This window comes from Calliopsis andreniformis, chromosome 9 (genome assembly GCF_051401765.1).
Source record: "Calliopsis andreniformis isolate RMS-2024a chromosome 9, iyCalAndr_principal, whole genome shotgun sequence".
NCBI classification, from domain to species: domain Eukaryota; kingdom Metazoa; phylum Arthropoda; class Insecta; order Hymenoptera; family Andrenidae; genus Calliopsis; species Calliopsis andreniformis.
Genome location: NC_135070.1, coordinates 3902021 through 3922026, shown reverse-complemented (window position 1 = coordinate 3922026; position 20006 = coordinate 3902021). Strand labels below are relative to the sequence as shown.

The window sequence follows — 20006 nt, the reverse complement described above, 5'->3', positions numbered from 1 at the left end:
ATCCGTGCATATGTATGTACCGGTAGGTACTCCGGTACAGGTGCTGTGTGTCATGTAGTTGGCGCTTAATTCGACATCGCGCGTGCGTATTCTCGTCAAAGGGGATTCTTGCGTCGCCGCCGTGTGTACAATACCGTCGTATTTGCGTTTGTGCCTCGTTTTACGATATGTGGCGTGCATCGCTGTACGACGATCGCATATACGCGTCGAGCTGTTCGGTGTTTCGATCTTAACGCGCGCGTAGGTGACACGTCGTCTCGCCGGTTTCTTTCCGAGGGGCTGTGTTCGAAAGTGGAAAGGGTCCTTCCGGAAACGAGAACTTGCCCTCCGTTGATATGCCTTTGATCGAGCTCTGTGAATCGGTTTGCGGGAAAGCGCGCCTGTATTTCGGAGCGTTGGATACATAAGTATCAGGATGCATTCGAGTAGCGACGAGTCGATGCGTGCGTGCCTAGAGATGAGATTCCTGCGTCTTTTCTGGACATCGCGGGGTTAAAATCTCGACTCTGACAGACAAATAGCTAAATCAGATAGGTAGATAAGTAGATAGCGAGCGAAGATCGAGCGGGTGGAAGAGTGAAAGAGAGAGAGAAAAAGGGTCGAATTTAACGACAGGGTTTGTGAATCGGAAATCGCGAAGGAAAAGACGGCCGATCGATGTCTTATTTGTGATGGGAGTGCCTGCGCGGGGAGCACTCGCGGCGATCGTCGCCATAAGCGCATTCGTCGTCTACCTGAATAGCCTTAATTGCGGCTTCGTTTTCGATGACATCTCGGCCATCAAGGATAATCGGGATTTAAGGCCTCATACGCCCCTGAAAAATGTCTTTTACAATGATTTTTGGGGCACTCCTATGCACAAGGTGGGTAATGCACGGATAAGAGGGCTTTCGATTTCTCCTTCCCCTTCCCTTTCACTCTTCTCTACCTTCTTGTGTATTGATCCGTTGAACTCTTCTCCTTTTCCTTCCTTTTCGATTTGGTTCGATTTCATTCAGACTTGTTAAATCTGAGTCGGTCTCATTGGGAACAAATTTATTTGAATCTTTGGACATGTAAAATATTTTTCTTTTTAAATTACATTAAACTGAGCAGTAGTAGTAATTTTTCCTTTAATTTTCATAGATCATTTTTGATAAATATGTATATCGAATTATCTGTTTTTCATTTGCACCCTTTAAGATATGAATTTTTAGAAAAATAAAATTAATACTACTTTACAGGCAATAATGTTATTGACTTCTGTATGATTTATGTTTAAGAATTAACTCTTTATATATTATATTTATTATTAATGGATATATTAAGAACTAAGTCCTTATTCTTTGGTTCTCCAAGTGTCCTTTGAAAAATTTCTCAAAAATTCGTATTTAAATACATGGAACTATAGAACACTTTTAAAAATAATTATTTTCTTTATAACTAACTCTCCAAATCTATATTGTAAAATGTTAAAAATTAATTGTAGTTATAGATTCTTTGATTATATGTAAAATAAAATTTATATTTTAACTTCACATTATATTATATGTAATACAATGTAATTATCTTTATTATTTTCTTTAATAGGAGCAATCGCACAAATCGTACAGGCCATTGTGCGTTCTCACATTTCGATGGAATTACTTGATTCATCAGTTAGATCCTATGGGATATCATCTACTTAATGTTATCCTACATGTTGGAGTATGCTTATTATACTTCAGGTGTGTCTTAAGTTTTAAACAATGATTCTTTATGTTTTCTGTGATATCAGTAATATGCAAGAAAGATTGGTTCTATGGTTAAATTAATTCAATTTAATTTAATCTTAGGCATTAGATATTTTTTGGAAGAATTAAGAGAACTTAATAAATAATTATTTTTGTTGAATACTGGAATGAATATGTGTATCTTGGATGTTCAGAGAACTTTTTAATTCCCTCTTATAGTTCATATTTTTGTCACTTAATTAAGTGATCAAATTTATTGAATTATTGTATTGTCTTGTATTTATCATTATATTGTATTGACTATTGAATTACAGAAAAAAACAGTTTAATTGCTAAGAGGACATAATATATGTATTATTATATCTGGTTTAATCATTATTGCAGGACTTGCTTGATGTTTCTATCTGATTCTGCAACTTTTGTGTCTTCCCTCCTGTTTGCTGTTCATCCTATACATACAGAGGCAGTAAGTTGTATAAATTGTTTTGTATATCGATCGAATCGAATCGATCGACGTTACCTTGAAATTATACAAGGATATTATTTCGTAATTATTTTTAGTCCTCGTTCTTCACTTTGGCAAGAATCTATTGATACCATAATCAGATTGAAACATTTGACGTCGAGCGAGCGATCGATCGCGTGTAGTTCCTAGCTTGCATTTAGATATTATCAGTGGATAATCGTCTATTAAGGTTACAGGAGTGGTGGGAAGAGCAGAAACGTTATCTTCTTTATTTTATTTAGCAGCTTTAATTACATACACTAAATGTTGCAGAAGTAAAAGATCCACAGGTAAGATACTTGCAACTTTCTATTCTTAAATTGCTATGTTTAGAAGTTTATATATGTTTTATCATGGTCTCTTTTTTAGGATGGAAATCGTTGATATTATCTATGTTTTTTGTTTTTACTGCTATGTTGTGCAAAGAACAAGGTATAACAGCTACAGCTGTTTGCGTATTATATGAAATTTTTGTTGTACAAAAGGTAATGCATAAAAGCATAAATAAATAATATAAATGAGATAAATATTGAATAACAGTTTAAATTCATGTATTGTATTTGTTGTATAGATACGAGCAATGGATATTTTCTTGACATTAAAGGCAACATTTGGTGGAAAAAAAATATCACTTGCCTGGTCTAGTGAAGGTACAAAACGACTGACTGCCCTTACACTTGTTACATTTAGTTTACTTATTCTTCGATTACATGTAATGGGCTCAAAGTTACCTGTGTTCACCAGGTATGTGGTCTATTAAAATTTCTTGTTGTAAAAAGTGCTAGTTTATGATTATTCAGACTATAAGAAGCACTTTCCTAAATATATTTCAGATTTGACAATCCTGCATCAGTGGCACCAACACCTGTAAGGCAACTTACATATAATTACCTCGCAGCAGTTAATTTAAGGCTACTATTTCTTCCAAGTGATTTATGCTGTGATTGGACTATGGGAACGATACCATTGGTAGAAGGTTTCACAGATCCTCGCAATTTAGCTACTATAGCAACTTATACAACAGTACTGGGATTGTTGGCAACAGCAATTTTAACACCTAATAGACAAACCTCTGTCATTCTTATAATGGTTAGTTAATTTAATTATGTATTATCTTTCTTCAGAAAGGATAAAATTTTAGAAGAAGCAATATTATTCTATTGAATTTTTATAATTTACAATTACTTTAGAGTTTGGCTATGATGGTACTTCCATTTTTACCTGCCTCGAATCTCTTTTTTCCTGTTGGATTTGTCATTGCTGAAAGAGTGCTATACGCACCATCTATGGGATTTTGTATGCTTATTGGGTATGGATGGAGTATTTTATGTGACAAAAAGTAAGTCTGTTTCATTAAATATTGGAAATTTTACATAAACATATCTATTAATAAATAATTTACATATGCGTTTCTTTTTTCCAATTCAAGATTAAAAAAAATAACGCTATTTTTATTAATAACACTTCTGGCTGCTCACACGACGAAGACTTTTATCAGGAATTACGATTGGTTAGATGAATACTCAATATTTATGTCTGGATTAAAAGTAAATGACCGTAATGCTAAATTATTTAATAACGTGGGACATGCTTTGGAAAGTCAAGGACGATTCAAAGAAGCATTAAATTTCTTCAACATGGCTGTACAAGTTCAAGGTGACGATATCGGCGCACACATTAATGTTGGCAGAACATACAATCATCTTAAAATGTTTAAAGAAGCTGAGGATGCATACTTAAAAGTAAGCGTTACAGTTAAATAGCGTGTTTAGTGAATTGGTAAATTGTAAAGTCTGTTTTCTTAAAAATTCATGTCTTTTTATTTAGGCAAAATCTTTATTGCCCAAAGCGAAACCCGGAGAATCTTATCAAGCGCGAATAGCGCCAAATCACTTAAATGTTTTCGTGAATTTAGCGAATTTGATAGCGAAGAATGCAACTAGATTAGAAGAAGCTGACTTACTTTATAGACAGGCCATTAGTATGCGCGCTGATTACACGCAAGCTTATATCAATCGAGGCGATGTCTTGATTAAACTTAACCGTACAAAGGAAGCTCAGGAAGTTTATGAACGTGCTCTCTTTTATGACAGTAATAATCCAGACATTTACTATAACGTAAGTATTAAAAGTTTATGAATATAATCAGTTTTTAAATATCAAACACAGCGATTTAATTTTAATATTTTATAACAATTTCATTCCTTTAAAGCTGGGAGTTGTATTTTTGGAACAAGGAAAAGCATCACAAGCTCTGGCATATTTGGACAAAGCTCTAGAATTCGATCCGGAACATGAACAGGCATTGTTAAATTCAGCAATTCTACTTCAAGAGTTGGGACGAGCAGAATTGCGGAAAGTAGCCAGAGAGAGGCTTCTAAAACTTTTGCGAAAGGTAATGTCATTACTTAATTTTTATAATATAATTTCTATAATTTAAATATAATATTGTTGCGATGTAAGTTCTAAGTTCCAGCTCACCATGAAAAAACATCGCTGTTATTTTCACTACTTTGATCATAGTGGCGACAAAATGTTTAAAACAGGAAACGGATTAGGGTATTTGACTCATTTTTCATCACTTGCGTTCCGTGTCCGCGTTTTAAATGGATTAGAATGGATTCTTCGATTTCATTCATTTTAACAATTATTTTAATGTTGGAAGATAATTTTAGAGTGCTGTAAAGAAAGCAGTGCCATTTGGAATTTTTACTCATGTAAAAAAGTGGATTTAATTAAAAAATAGTACAGGAAAACTACTGTTCTGAATGTAGATTTTAGTAGAATATAAATTAAATTTATTCTTTTTATTTTCATAGCATTTATTCAAATTCTGTATACTTCTTATCAGTTAAACGGTATTTATGTTGTTATTTCTTTTGTTATTGTGAAAGACTTGGACACTTTAATCTCAGTGAAACTTAGTACTAATAAAGAACGCTGTGAAGTTCTTTAAAATGAAGAAAATTTTATTTTTCGCAGTTTTTCTTCTCAAGAATGAACATTTGACCGTTGAACGGGAAAGTCACGATGTCTTTTAACAAAATGATTATAAAAGACAGCATATGGATTTTTGGATTTCTTCATTACTGATGAAATTTTTTTTTAGTGATTTCATCTTTCCCATTTTTTTAACCTGCAAATAATAGTGAAGTATTGACTTGAAAAGTGTGCTATTAAATTTACAAAAATATATAAAATTTGAATGAATATTAGAAGTAGAAAAAATAAATATTTAATTTATGTTTCATTAAAACATTCCTTTAAGAACAGATTATAAACTTTGTTGACATCAATTTATCTTTAAATCAATAATATGATAACAATTTAAAATGGCATAATTATTGTTAAACATTAGAATAATTATTAATTTGTATTTGTATATGATTATTATAATAATTATTAGTACTTGTGTTAGTCACAGTTGCACAACTTCTATTTGTCACATGGCTAACAATATCCATAAATACTGCAAAAACAATTTTTAGTAAAACTTTTAACCACTTTTTAAAAGTTGAAAAAAATAAATGAAAAATTTCAAAGTTTAACTAGGTTTATATCACCAACCGTTCATGAACGACCTTAATGACCTACATGTTTTTTATTCAGCACATCGTAATCGATAATAATATGCCAGAGTCATTAAATTTTGTTTGTTATAACTTATAACTGCTTGCGTCTTACCCCTCTTCAGTCTGCCGCAGTCATTGCGATGAAGAACAAAATTGAGCTCATGATACAAGTTCGGCTTGTCCCTGGAACTGTGGACTTACATCGCGACAATACTGGACTATTAATTTGTAATGTTAAACATTGCAAATTTATTATCAGGACTCCAATAATGAGCGAGTGCATTTTAATCTCGGAATGTTGGCTATGGACGATCATGACAGCGGAAGTGCAGAGCGTTGGTTCCGTAACGCAGTTGCTTTGAAAGAAGATTTTCGATCGGCATTGTTTAATTTGGCTCTTTTATTAGCGGATGAACAACGTCCGCTCGAAGCTGCACCTTTCTTAAATCAGCTAGTTAGGTTTCACCCGGACCATATTAAAGGATTAATCCTGTTAGGAGATATTTATATAAACACTATAAAGGACTTGGATGCCGCTGAAAACGTAAGTGCAGATTAACAGAAATTGTATTGTATGTTTGATGGAGGATATCGAAGATCAATCATAACTCTAAAATGGTTACAGTGTTACCGTAGGATATTACAGTTGGATCCAACGAATATACAAGGTCTACATAATTTATGCGTTGTTATGGTGGAACGTGGTAAGTTAGGTTTGGCTGCACAGTGTTTGGAACGCGCAGCAGCATTGGCACCCCATCAGGATTACGTACACAGACACCTCGCCATCGTGAAGGCTCGCATCAGTCGGTTACCGCCTGAGCAGCGTGACACCGAGGTGTTTGATGATTCCTTTTGGCAAGCTGAACTGAAAGAGAAAAGCTTCAATTTGGGGGACATCTCGAGCGGTACGAGTGGTGCTACTGCTACAGGTAGTCCTGGAAACATTGTCAGCAGTGGTAATCAATTTCTCGGAAAAACGGACTCTGTTTTTTCAAATCACCACAATCATATAGGGAGTAAAAAAAGCAATACAGATTCGCTGAATAATCATATAATACAGCTAAAGAGTCCGTTGAAACCAGGAAGGATTCCACTGAATGAAGTGAAAATTGAAGGAGTGTATAACAATAATGACAAACCCTTAAATGTAAACTCGAAAGATACGCAAGAACTTTCGTCTGAAAGAGGATATGGTAATAACGCGGACGCGACGGAATTGACAATCGACCGGGAACGTGCAAGCAAAACAATTAATTCGGAGACATTTGATGATACCGCGCCAATCTTTCCATCAGGTGGAAATCACGCTGCAACTACGCATCAGACAAAAGACACTGCGCTCTCATAGTATTGACGTTTGAAACCCGCCGAAATACTGTATAAAGTTATATTCTACGTATAACGAAAGAATATGGTGGTACAGTCGTATAGAGCTAATGTGTGAATATAAAATAAATACAGAGTATTGTTTTATATGCTGTACGAATAGAACGTTTTGTAAAATATATTTAAAAAACATGTATGCTTCTTTCTTTTTCCTTCAAACTTATTTCTCTCCTGAAAATATCCGTTTACAAATTTCCCTGTATCGATGCATATACTTATTACATCAAAGGGGAACAACGTTACGACAGCCCAAAAAAGCATACTGTTCGTGAATCTTTTTGATACATACATGCTTTATTAAATATTTTATTGACTGGAAGGTTAAAGGTGCATTTTTTAGCTACTAATTAAGAATGTTTTTATCACTAAATGTACACATTTAATCATGCTATAGCTGTCACTATAAAATGCTGCATGTCCAGCAAAACTTCGTAATTTTGTAATTTATTCACTTACAAGTCATCCACGGAAAAAAAATTTAAACAATTTTTTAATTTATATTAATGTAGTTTTAGTTTAGCGGACAGAAAATGGAATCATAATAATTTTTGGTAAAATGGCAGACGTTAACAGTTTAATATGGCAAAGCTTTAGAAATTCAATCAGAAATGAGTACATTTTGGAATTATTAGCACGATATTTTTCATTTGAATATTGTAGTGTTAAGGTCGTTAAATTCGTTTTGACGTACACTATAATGCCGTATTATAAAAAACGTGTTAATATGCAAAAAAATGTCGATGATCTTCAAAACTCGGAAAAAATGACCTTGAGAGAAAAGACAAGAATCATAATATTCGTTGCTTTAAACTAAACAATATTGTTCTGAGATATTTTTTTGTATCAGCAAAAAGAACGAAGATATTAAAGTGTGCACGATACACGAAACACCCTGTATATTTGAAAATTTGAAGTCATGCTTACCAATTGTAAGCATAATAAAAAAAGACTGTTCAGATGTCAATAAAGCTATTAACGCAATGTCAAGTATAAATTTATACCAATTTCATTTTAATATTTTAGGAGTATATTCTCAGAATGTTATAATTTCAAATTATGTAAAAAAATTTTACATTACGCTAAAGTGTTGTTTCCTCGTAAAGCACTGACGAATTATGCTTAAGGAGAGATAACTGTGTAAAAGTTTCAAAACATCAATTTTATTTTCTTACACATTTACTTAGATTAATATTTGAAGAATATTTTAAAACAAATTCCGTGAAAAAATTCGAAAAATTATCGAAGTTCTAGAATTTTGAACAGAACGGTGTAGAGTGTAGATAGAGTGTATTGTAAATAGTCCTGCAGCTTGTCGGAGTTTAAACGTGATTTTATCGAAACTACATTTTTCAATACAGTAGCCCTGATAAATCGAGCTACGTTCGACTAATCAACTTCCACTTTTATACACAGTTCCATCGTAAGATCTCGCATCTGGCAACAAAGGGTTTTTTATACGATTCCTCGTTTTTTAATTATAAATAGTCAAAATGAAGTAAAAAGGAAAGAAATATATCGAGCCGTTGAGTTATAATAAAATGAAGGCGCATGAGACGCACACTTGAGAAGGGAAGTCGAAATCGGTAAAAGATTACTTACTTTTTCATTGTAAAATGAAACCTTTTTAATGATAGTTCTTTTTGTCATAGCATTAAGGACACAATTTTGTACTGCGCCTCGGGCCTCAGTATACTTTAATCCACTACTGCATTAAATACTAAATCTTAAAGTCTCGTTCAGATTAGTCAAGTTATTTGAATTTAAGCTACTTGTATTTAAGTAGCTTAATATTAAGTTTATATGTACTCAAGTCAAGTTATGTACTTTTTAAGCAGTTTGAATTCTAAAATAACTTGAATTTAAACCGTCATACAAGAATAATAAAAATGGTATTTTTAGTTATTTATGTATTTTTCAAATAAAACATGCACTTTTGACAGTTTCCTTTGCGTTCACATATTTATTAATTTACCTGAAATTTACACTGCATAGTTCAGTACACATCTATCAATCTGTATTTCAAAGCAAGGGAAAGCTGAAAGGATTTCAACTTCAATTGAAACTTGAAAATTTATTTGAAGTCAAGTAAAATAACACGTTCACATTGGTCAATTTGCCTCAAGCCACTTGAATTGAAGTAACTTGACTGATCTGAACCAGCCTTAACATGAGAAAATTGTAATGTAAATGTAAAATATTTCAAAAACGTCAAGTATAAAAAACTAAAAGTGAATTGCAAAAGAATAATTCAGACGGAAATAAAATAATCTGAGGTCGGCATAACTTCAACGTTCGAGACTTGAGACTAAAGTTAGACTTCTATCGCCGGCAGCACAATCCTTGCTAATAGTGTGAATAACGATAGTAATAATAAGCAACAATAATAGATAATAATGTACTGCGATAATGTCAGGAATACAAGACGGTGTCTTGGTAAGAGACAATAAGAAATAAATAAAACAAACGCGCAGACCGTCCGCGCATTTAATTTCTGCAAGCGATTCTGCATTAAGAAGAGATTGAGTATATGTGCATATTTCCCGAGTTATTGATTTTAGACAAAACAGAACAGCATCAGTCGGTGAACGATCGAGTATCGAACGCGTGGTCTTTATCTTTTTGCTCTCTCGATTTCTTTTTGTTCTGCATTCATTTGCTCCTGAGTCTTTTACTACCTCGACTGTCTTCTATGAAAAAATTGATAAAAAATTGGCAAAGTGTAATGAAAATATAGTGTTAAAAGTGTTTACGTAGTGCATGGAAAGTGTTTCAAAAAGGGAGCATGAAATTCTAATAACAAATGCAATCAAATTTAGAGGATATATAAGAACGTTTTCGACCAACTGCGCCCAATAAGTAGCAATTGTATGAAAAGAATATATTTAATCGTTACTTCGATAGACCGAATGAAATGAAGGCGAATAAAAGGAAAAAAGAACAATGTGTTGTTACAAATCAGACTCAACTCTACAAATTTTCCTTACTTTAATCGTTAATATCTGTTGAAAGTACAGTTACGAAACCTTCGGAATAACATCTATAATTTCAAAGATATTGTTTCAATACAAAATACCGTTTTATATTTGATATTCAGAAAGAGAAAGTTGGCACCACGAACCACATCTCGCAGAATCGAATGGAAGATATCCCTAATCGATAAATCCCTTTCCGACTGAAGGAATCGATGAACAAAACCCTACAAAACATTTGAAAGAAAACATTTAAAAAAAGGATAAAAACTACGAATGATAAAATATCGATGTATACAACAGAATGCAAATGTTCGAACTCACTAAGATTTTTTATGGTTGTTAATATTGATCTAGAGGTAATTGCCCCTAAAAGTATGCAAACCATTTTTTCCATTGATATGGCGGTTTATGGAAAAAACTTTGAGAATTGTCTTCTCGAGGATCAATTTGATATATTGAGACATAAGGTTCTAAAATACTTCAATTCTGAAAATTTATAAATAGCAAAGTTCTCCGTTGTTTATGATATGAACTTAATTGTGTTACTATTTTCACGACTTTCGTATAACTCTTAATACATTTATTATGTATAATGTTCTGGTACAATACTTGATCGAATTAGAAGGCACGAAAATATTAACGCTTGTAATAACGTATCTTCGTGTATATTATAATTATCGAGCATATTATTCCTCATTTTGTACTACTCTTTGCAATATATACCGTTCAAATGATTGCGAGCAAAGAAAGAACACATTCTCATTTGTTGAATTATCACTGTTCCTTTTCTTCCTTGCTGCAAATGTAAAAATCAGCGACGAAAATTAGATTACTTAGAATATGATCCTTCGACTAATGTGATGATCGACATATAAAGAAAAAGAAAGAACCAAACTGTGATAGCATCGTGATAACATATGTATGTGTGTACATATGTACATAAACATAAACACATTTTGCTGATCTCTGTTTTATCGACACATACTAAGTAAGTAATTCTTTTATACATATACATCTCTTGATTATTCTAAGTAATTCCACTTTAGTTTTCCATGCTTGGTCACATTTACACATATCCTTTCCGAGGAGCGCTTAGAAATAGCATCATTAATTAAATATTAAACAAATTATATTTGTCTAATTGATATTTTGACAAAAGGAACTTGTAAAATCGAATGAAATACTACCTTTAAAAAACTAATAGTGAAATATCTGTATTCATAAAGGAAGTTATATTAAAGCAGTATGTTATCATCACTTGTAAATCATTCGTAGACAGAATGATAATAGAATTAACATTATAATAGTCAAACGTGTCATCCATATCTCGTACGAGTTTTTCCACCTAGATCTTTATTAATAAATTCATGCGAAAAAGCATCAATAAGTAGCGTTTGTTATGTTCCGAAGGAGGTCGACCTCAATGTTTCCCTTCTTATCGATATTTATCGATTAAAAGGTAGACATAATTTTAGAAAACTACAAACTTAAGGGAGTAACTAAACTAGACGTAAACTTAATCTAAGAACTAATAAATATACTATAATCATTATCCTTAAGTTTATGATTTTTGTTCAAATTATTCGGATTCGATTACTCGCGACAAAAGTACAAATCGTTAAAAATTCTTGAAATATTTGTGAATTCGTTTACGCCAAGGGAAGATTTATAATATGAGATTTACTTTTGTAAGAATAATATCTAAAAATAGGTTGTTACTCGCTGACTGGTACGCAACAGCATGGGGCATCGTTATTGATAAGTTCTGTCTGATAAAGGTTAATGAAAGCGCGTTAAATGTGCTAGTAATTATGAAAGTGATTTAAATTGGAAATCGGAAAAATTCAATTTATCACATACTTCGTGTTAAGGCAATCTATACTGTTATAATGTGGAGGCATTTTTTAAAAATAACCAGGAAATTAGGAACCATTTGATGTTGTAATTATATTGTCAAACGAAATTTAATTCTTTTGTTCAAATTTAATTATTTCCATTGTGCATAATCATCAAACCATCATATCATTAAGTAAAAAATATACAGATATAACGCTTTTATTACCGTGCATCCTCCAAATTTGTTATGTATATTTTAAAACTTTTAAAAAATGGAACTAAAATAAAAATTTACTTTATTTTATTTTTCATACATTATGTATTTTTTAATATTATATGAATTCTGTAATTTTTTACACATTTAGAATTTCCGTAATCTAACGATACCTAAGTCACTTTTAATATTGATCATTAATTTTGAAAATGATTCTAAATGATTAAAAATTATGTTTCTCATACACTATTTGTCACATTTTACAGTCGCAAAACATTTGCATAATAAGAGTAAATATACGGGAATATTTTTCATTACAATAAATCGAAAAGTCGAAACACATACTCCAAGTGAAGAACATGAACTAAATCACTTTTTTAATTATCAGCACAAATAAACACATTTTATAAACTATTTAACCCTTTCTTTCCAAAATTAACGACTATAAAGAGATAGGTATTTATATTTTGAGCACTCTACATATTAAATATACAGGGTGTACGACAACAAGTGTGAGAAATTTTAAAAGGTGATTCTACGTGTCAAAATAAGACAAACATCAAGTATGACGGAATTGCATTTGAGGTTTTCTTTGAGACATTTTAATGGTTGCAAAAACGTCAAAAATTTGCATGAAATGTGTCTGACGTGGGACTTATTCTATTGCCAGCAAATATCAGTCAAGTCAAACACAGCGAAGTCAATAGAATAAGTTCCGAATCAGACACATTTCACGCGTATTTGAAGCATCTTTTCAATAATTACTAATCTAGGAACGAAACCGGAAATGCAATTTCGTCTTATTATAGTATGTAAAATCAATTCTTAAAATTTCTAACGTTTTTAAAACATTCAAGTTCTCGTTCCATTCATCATAATTTTTTAGCAGTGACAGATGAAGAACTTAACTAAGATTTTTATATCGATTGATACGTAATCATATAGTTATGGGGAGGCGATGGTAAAAAAGGATTAAAACATTCGATTTTCGAGTCCACTCAAGCAAATATGTACTGCCAATTGTTTAAAAAAATGTTGGGATGATATACATATATAATAAATATATTAATGCTTTAGTAGAAACTTCTGAAGAAACACAAATGTCATCTTCCTCAAATTTTTTAAGCCTGAGATCATTTGAAAGATTTTTTCGTTTTTTTTTATAACATCACATTTAAACTGCGTCTTCGTTATATAACAAGTTTGTTTCTAATTCTGTTATATAACATGTTTCTATAACTTGTTACTTTGACTTACTAAAATGCGTCTAAACTACATATCATAATACGACATATAATACGTTATAAAAGTATATTTGTGTCAACTTTTATTTTGTTATACAACACCTAAAATGAAAAATATTATGTTTCGTTTTATTTTTTTAACAAGTTTCATAATATTGTTAAATAATATTGTTAAATATAATAATTTCATAATATTGTTATAATATAATAATTTGTAAATATAATTTTTTGAAAAAGACAATTCATTTTCCCTTACATTTTCTTAATGTATATACGTCGATCACGTTAAGATAAACTTCACGGAACATTATTAAATATACATTTGTTAAATATTGAGGCTGCTGCTTTGATTTTAGATGTTCGCGTACCGATTATATCTACTCGTGAGTTTGATGCTCGTGAAGACAATTTTAATGTCGGAAACGGAACATACACAATCAGATGTCTATCAGTATGGACAAAAGCGACAGGTGAACGAAGTTCGCCAATATTGCGGTAAAAGTCTTTCAAGCAGTTTGCAGATAATTTGCGATAGCCGTTATAATCCCCGATTCAAGAAAAGCAATCAAGGTAAGTAGTATGTCGTAAAAATTGTTCTGGAGCACTTTGTATTTTTATAAAAAGATGGAGGACATCGGTGTTAAAGAAAAATACAACTGCTCAAATCTTAAACCAATGATGAAGAAAAAGTGTTTCGAATGTCATATTTTATGTTCATGTTTATTAAAATTAAAGAACAGATTTTGCGCATATAAACGCTTGTAAAAGACTTGAAAACTTTCAAAAGAAAATACTGATGAGCACCGACATTTTGAAGTATGCCAAAGTAGAAAACCAAATACTTCCATGCTATGGGAATTTAAACAGTGTTAATTTATAAGGTATAATGTTAATCAATAACGACATTGAAAGATGAATATATATATTACTAATAAAATTTATGATTACGTTTTTAAAAAAGGGTATGAATTAATAATTCTAAAAACTAGAGTAACGAAAATTAAGTAATCTTTGAATTAACATAATGCAAATATTTTACTTTCATAGTAAATAGTTCCTTTCTCTTTTTCAACTCTTTTATAATCATTGTATTATTGTTTTTATACGTCATTCCGAAAATGACTTCACAAATTTCATATTAATTGTAAACTTTTATACTTTGAGTGATTAAAATCTCAGAAACAATTTTAATAATTAAGTAATTGACGGGCCACGAGATGCTTATCATTGATTTAGGAGATATTTTTATTTTCTTCTGCACCAAGTGTTATCCATATGTAAGTCACATTAGAAATGTGGTTTAACAGAATGACTTTTTTCAGAAATGGAAGTGGATGACTACATGCTTAGTAACCATTTAATACCTTACAAAACGGTTGAGAATGCGAAGAAAATGTTAAGATTTCAAAGAAATCCGCGGGGTATCTACGAGGAGTGCTGCCTACGACCATGTTCGACAGACGAGTTGCGCTCCTACTGTGGTGGTAGTCGTTGAAAAACAATTTTTTCTTTAATTTTTTACGTATAGAAGTTTAATTACCTTATTATTTGAAAGTAGTTTCCATAATGTGTACTATCAATTAGTTCAAAAATTTCGTTAAAAAAGATGTTATTTTTAAAAAGGACTACTTATATACGCTTATATGTCATTTTAAATTAAAATTAAAGTACGATGCTATTCAATTTAAATAGTAACGTATTATTTAAACTCAAACGAAAAGAGCATAATTTTGTAAGATCAATATTTGCAAAGAGTAATTGTGTATGTATGTATTATATATCATACATATATATATATATATGTACTTATTTGTTACAAATTGTGATAAATCAGTGTTATAGACTATGTTATAAATGTTTTTATGAAGGAAAATCTAGTAACCAAAGGTTACATGTTCATCTACTGATAAATGTCAACAGCCAATAAATGAGCAAAACGGAAGTCAATTGAACCTTGATTGTAACTTTTCTAGATAGCGCTCGATTTGAAACTACCATGCCAGTTTCGCATATAGCTATACATGTATGGGGTGTTCAGAATTCATAGTGTAAAATCACGTGCTCAAAAAGTAAACAAAAGTATTCAATATTTGGATAAATGTACGTACAAAAATATATTGTACGTATCATGAATGCGGAATACCTTAAGTAATGAAACATGTGATAAAGTAATATGTGTAGCTTTTATGTATAATGGAATACACTGTACGCATCTTTTATGAAAGAACAGTTGTCAACAATAGTTGATTTATACAGATTGAGATTAATTGTTGATGATTGTTAATCGTGTTAGTTTAATCGATTGTAAAATTCATATCGTAATCTTAAGATAAAGTTTTGATCTCATTAGTACTTAACCAATATGTTGAAAATTAAAGCATGTATTCATGCACACAAATTGTACAACAATCAAGAATATTATTAAAACAATATTTATGAAACTTTTATATAGTTCAAAACTTTGTATAGAGGTATATATACATTTAATTATTTGTAAAAATTCAAGATTTAAATGCTAAAACTTTTAAGAGTGATACTGACTTTTTAATTAATTAATAGTAACAGCACTTTGTGAAGTTTGAGATGCAAGTTTAAGAATATAATGTTTGAGAAGAAAAGACGATTTTTATGAATTTTTGCGCTATATAAATAAATACTTTGTAAACAATGGAGGTGGAAGAAATCTATAGTCTTGCAATTTCTCCACTCGTTGTATCAAGATTTGCGATTCAATGGTCTCCAGATAATCATATATCAGTCCTTACAGAGAGGGGAATTCATATATTTGTAAGTTAAATGTGAATTTTTTTTATTGTCAATAAGAAAGTTTATACAATTAGAAAAATATATTTTATATTGTTAATCCATATAGGAGTTAATACCTTCTCCAATGTCTCCTCATTCAACTATAAGATTCTCTAGATCCTTCATCTATGTACCATCAATCTTTCCGACTGAAGTTATTGCAAGTAAAATGGAATCTAAAATTTGGAGCATGCATCGTGAAGCAGTTTATTCATTTATGTTGGAAGAAAGCTCAACGCCAAAAATGTCTAATGTTAAAGAAATGGTTCCAAAAATAATTGATATTGCATGGTCTCCACAAAATTTAATACATCCAAGCAAGTGCCTTCTTGCAATATTAACTTCATCAGGTGCTATTGTAGTAGCTCATAAAATGTCTAAGGAATGGTACCCTGCATATGATTTATGTTCCATTCGGTATGATGCAGTAGAGGAGAAAATTAATGCAAAGTTAAAGAATAGTAAAAATAACCCTTCAATTCTAACATTAAAAAATTGCATTAAAACACTACAGGCATCTTGCATGACTTGGAGCATGTTATTTACAAATTTTGCATATCTTGCTGTTGCTTATCAAAATGGAGACATAATCATTTATAAACTTCCAAGAATATTAAATTGTAATGAAATATTACAGCCTACAATTATGAGTACAATAGAACTAAATGATTGTATTAAAATAACTACTTTACATTGGATTACTGTTAGCACAAAAGAACATGTAATTATTATCGGATATTTTGACGGACGTATTTATGGACTTAAAATTGAAGAAGAAAATCAAATATTTGAAGTTAAATCAAATGATAAATATTATGATTATGCAGATCGCATTACTGTTAGTGCTATACAAACATTTCCTCAGAATGGTTCAAATATCAAAGTTCTTATTTCGAAAGGCACCTTCCTCTTTTTAGTACATTTTACAATAAAGGGAGAATTCAAAAGTATACAACACTTACAATTAGAAGGATTTGTACTTTCAGGTAAACAGAACATAATTCTTTTTAGTATATAGTATAGGAGAACACAATATTAATACAATAAAATTTTTCATTTTTAGGATTAATTTGTATTGGTTCAGATTATGCATTAGTTACAACAGAAGATAGTTCTATGTTTGTGATCGATACACGGGAAAGTTATTTTTTTAAAACTAAAATAAAAAGTGGGTTACCACAAGGTCAGTTACGATATCTGGGTCTTGCACATTCTTTAAGTTATGCAATATTTGTAACCATAACTAGTCCTAACATTGTGTATGATCATTTAGTGGTGAAAGAACCAAGTAAAATGTATATGTTTACCTTGAAAAACGAAAATTGGGATCCATTGATTACTTTACAAAAAAGTAAAGATGGGAAGAAGTTTGGAGAATTATGGGATTGTCTAGAAGTAGTTAGAATAAGAGCAACAAAAACAGCAGACCCTGCAACTGTATTACCAAAAATACCATTCAATTTAGAATTTTTATCTTTACATGAATTACGAATAGCAATGTGGATATCTGTAATATTGGAAATCTCTGAGAAAAAAAAAGTAATTCAAGGGATAGGAAGTATTGCTGGAGAAATATCAGAGGCACAACCTTTGATTTTTATCCATACTGCCTGTAACTATCTTGAACAGCTTTTAAACAAATCTTCTCTGTTAAATGAAGAAAAACTCTCCATGAACTTGTTAAGAATGTACTTGGAAGTATATCTTGCAGGAGAAGAAAATGAAGAAGCATCTCCACTGTCCAAGCGTGTTAAAGATATTTTAAAAAAGATATCACCATTTTGCTCGAATATGATAGAATCTTGCAATTTATGCAATGAAGCAATAAATGAATTGCCTTGGAAAGTTACAAAATGTCCACAAAATCATATACTACCCAGATGTGCTATCACTCTTTTACAAATAACTGTTATGGAATATGGAACGTGTCCAGTATGTGGTTTAATGTTTCATTGGTGTTTGAATCAGGTATTCAAAGAAACCAAGTGTCTGTTTTGTGATGTACCAGCACCGCTGGAAAATCGAGTATTAAGTTTTAAATCATGTGTCTCTACAGAACAAAGTTTATCTAGACAACGAAATTATGGAACAGTGTCAGAAGATCAAGAAATGGAAACGCCAGTTGATGAGTCATAATATATATGTTATTTCAATTGTAAATGTCAGATAGGAATATATTTTGTACATATATTTTGTAATAAAAATACAAGCATAACATACATTAAGATATTTGTAAGATATATTGCATCTTGTGTTATAGAGAAAATTTGATACTTTGTTTAGATAAAGAAAACGTAATATTTAAAAACAATCATTTCTATTTATTAATTTATTATTTGTTAATTATATAAATAAACCGATTTAAAAACATTAGGTTTTTATTAAATTAATATAGATTAATATAGATAACTACTATATAGTTATTTATACAGAATGAACAATATAACTTGATCATTTTAATTATTACTGTTACTTCTAGACCAAAAGAAATTAATTTTTATTTGACTATTTTGATCGAAAGGGACTTATAGAAGAATATATGATTATAGAATATTTTTTCTAGATAATTTTTTATTAAAATTTTTAAGGTCACTTGTAGCTTTTTTAATAGATTGTTTTAATAGGGCAAATTCAACAAACACGAGAACATATATTTTTTATCATTAGAATAGAAGAGATGATGAAAAAAAGGGTTTTGAAGGAAAAATATTTAGAAAACATGATTATAAAATGTGTTCAACATGTGATCAATATGATTAGTTGTCTTAAATAAATTTATATTGTCATTTAATGATAAGTATGTGGTAATAATTCGTTATCGCATGTTTTCTAATGTATTGGAACATTTTCATAAACTTTTTTCAACGTGACCCATAAGAACAAATTTAGCGAGTTCGTCTGAAATACATTTTCCCATCATTTCTTTTGATTTAATGACAAAAAATGCATGTCCTGGTGCTTGCCGAATTTGCCTTTATATCCGAACAAATAAAATTGTAGGGTTAAATTTAGAAAATTGAAAGTGACTTCGAAAACTTTAGAAAAAAAATGATTACAAAAAATATTCTATTGTCAGTTTGGAAGCCCCTCTCAATTAAGATAGCTAAAAAAGGTAATTTCATTTACGGCAATAACTAAAGTGATCAAATTACGTTGTTCACTCTGTATATTTATAGAGTGATATTTCCATCTGTAGGGATCAAAGAATTGATTTTTTTAATTGTATTTTCTTAAAGTACGATATTTTGAATACCTATCTATTCTCGAAATTTTATATCTGAATTCGATGTAATAACCAAGTTATTATGACGGTTTCAAGACAAGACTACACAAAGTTGTTATTATACTAGATACAAACTTTAAAAGGGGATACTAGTTTAAAGTTTCAAAAAATCAACTTTTTTACATATTTACATGGATTGACATTTCAAGAATATTTTAAAGAAGTTTTGCATGAAACTATACAGGTAGCAGGACAACTTATCCAGGGATTTTAAACGCTTTTCCATCAAAAGATGGATTTGCCCCTGATGAGTGACTCCTTCCTTGCATCAGTGCTACACTGCTGTGTGGACAACCACTGCTCCCCTGTTGGCTGACTTATATTGACGCTACTACTAGATCTTCGTATAAACTGATTTCTGGTCATTTCCGCCAGATTTTTAAACGTTTATAATTAACAAACGAAGCTTAAAAACTGAAATCATGGTTTTTGATTATCGTTTTATTTTTATGTCTAGAATTAAAGAATTTCGCA

At 30.8% G+C, this 20006-nt stretch overlaps 3 protein-coding genes across 4 annotated transcripts; all 3 read left to right on the top strand.

Annotated features, from left to right (window-relative positions):
- The first annotated feature begins 165 nt into the window (after positions 1-165).
- On the top strand, positions 166-7312 carry LOC143183686 (protein O-mannosyl-transferase Tmtc3). 2 transcript variants are annotated; one of them, XM_076385356.1, is made up of 14 exons: positions 166-534; positions 616-863; positions 1570-1706; positions 2097-2178; positions 2408-2507; positions 2587-2702; positions 2789-2961; positions 3051-3306; positions 3408-3556; positions 3647-3959; positions 4045-4335; positions 4430-4612; positions 6049-6333; positions 6415-7312. In XM_076385356.1, the coding sequence occupies exons 2-14, from the start codon at positions 672-674 to the stop codon at positions 7138-7140; spliced, it is 3003 nt and encodes a 1000-aa protein (XP_076241471.1). In that variant the 5' UTR covers positions 166-534; positions 616-671; the 3' UTR covers positions 7141-7312. The 2 variants fall into 2 exon arrangements, with proteins under 2 accessions (XP_076241471.1, XP_076241472.1); XM_076385357.1 differs by having other exon boundaries at positions 166-863; positions 6415-6721; positions 6953-7312.
- A 3672-nt stretch (positions 7313-10984) lies between these two features.
- On the top strand, positions 10985-15099 carry Ilp-2 (insulin-like peptide 2). The gene is made up of 3 exons (XM_076384621.1): positions 10985-11138; positions 13801-14014; positions 14767-15099. The coding sequence occupies exons 2-3, from the start codon at positions 13801-13803 to the stop codon at positions 14937-14939; spliced, it is 387 nt and encodes a 128-aa protein (XP_076240736.1). The 5' UTR covers positions 10985-11138; the 3' UTR covers positions 14940-15099.
- Positions 15100-15248: 149 nt separating this feature from the next.
- On the top strand, positions 15249-18554 carry LOC143183068 (uncharacterized). Its single transcript, XM_076384464.1, has 4 exons — positions 15249-15915; positions 16004-16231; positions 16317-17235; positions 17313-18554. Exons 2-4 carry the CDS (start codon positions 16112-16114, stop codon positions 18383-18385), a joined length of 2112 nt encoding a protein of 703 aa, XP_076240579.1. The 5' UTR covers positions 15249-15915; positions 16004-16111; the 3' UTR covers positions 18386-18554.
- Positions 18555-20006: the final 1452 nt, after the last annotated feature.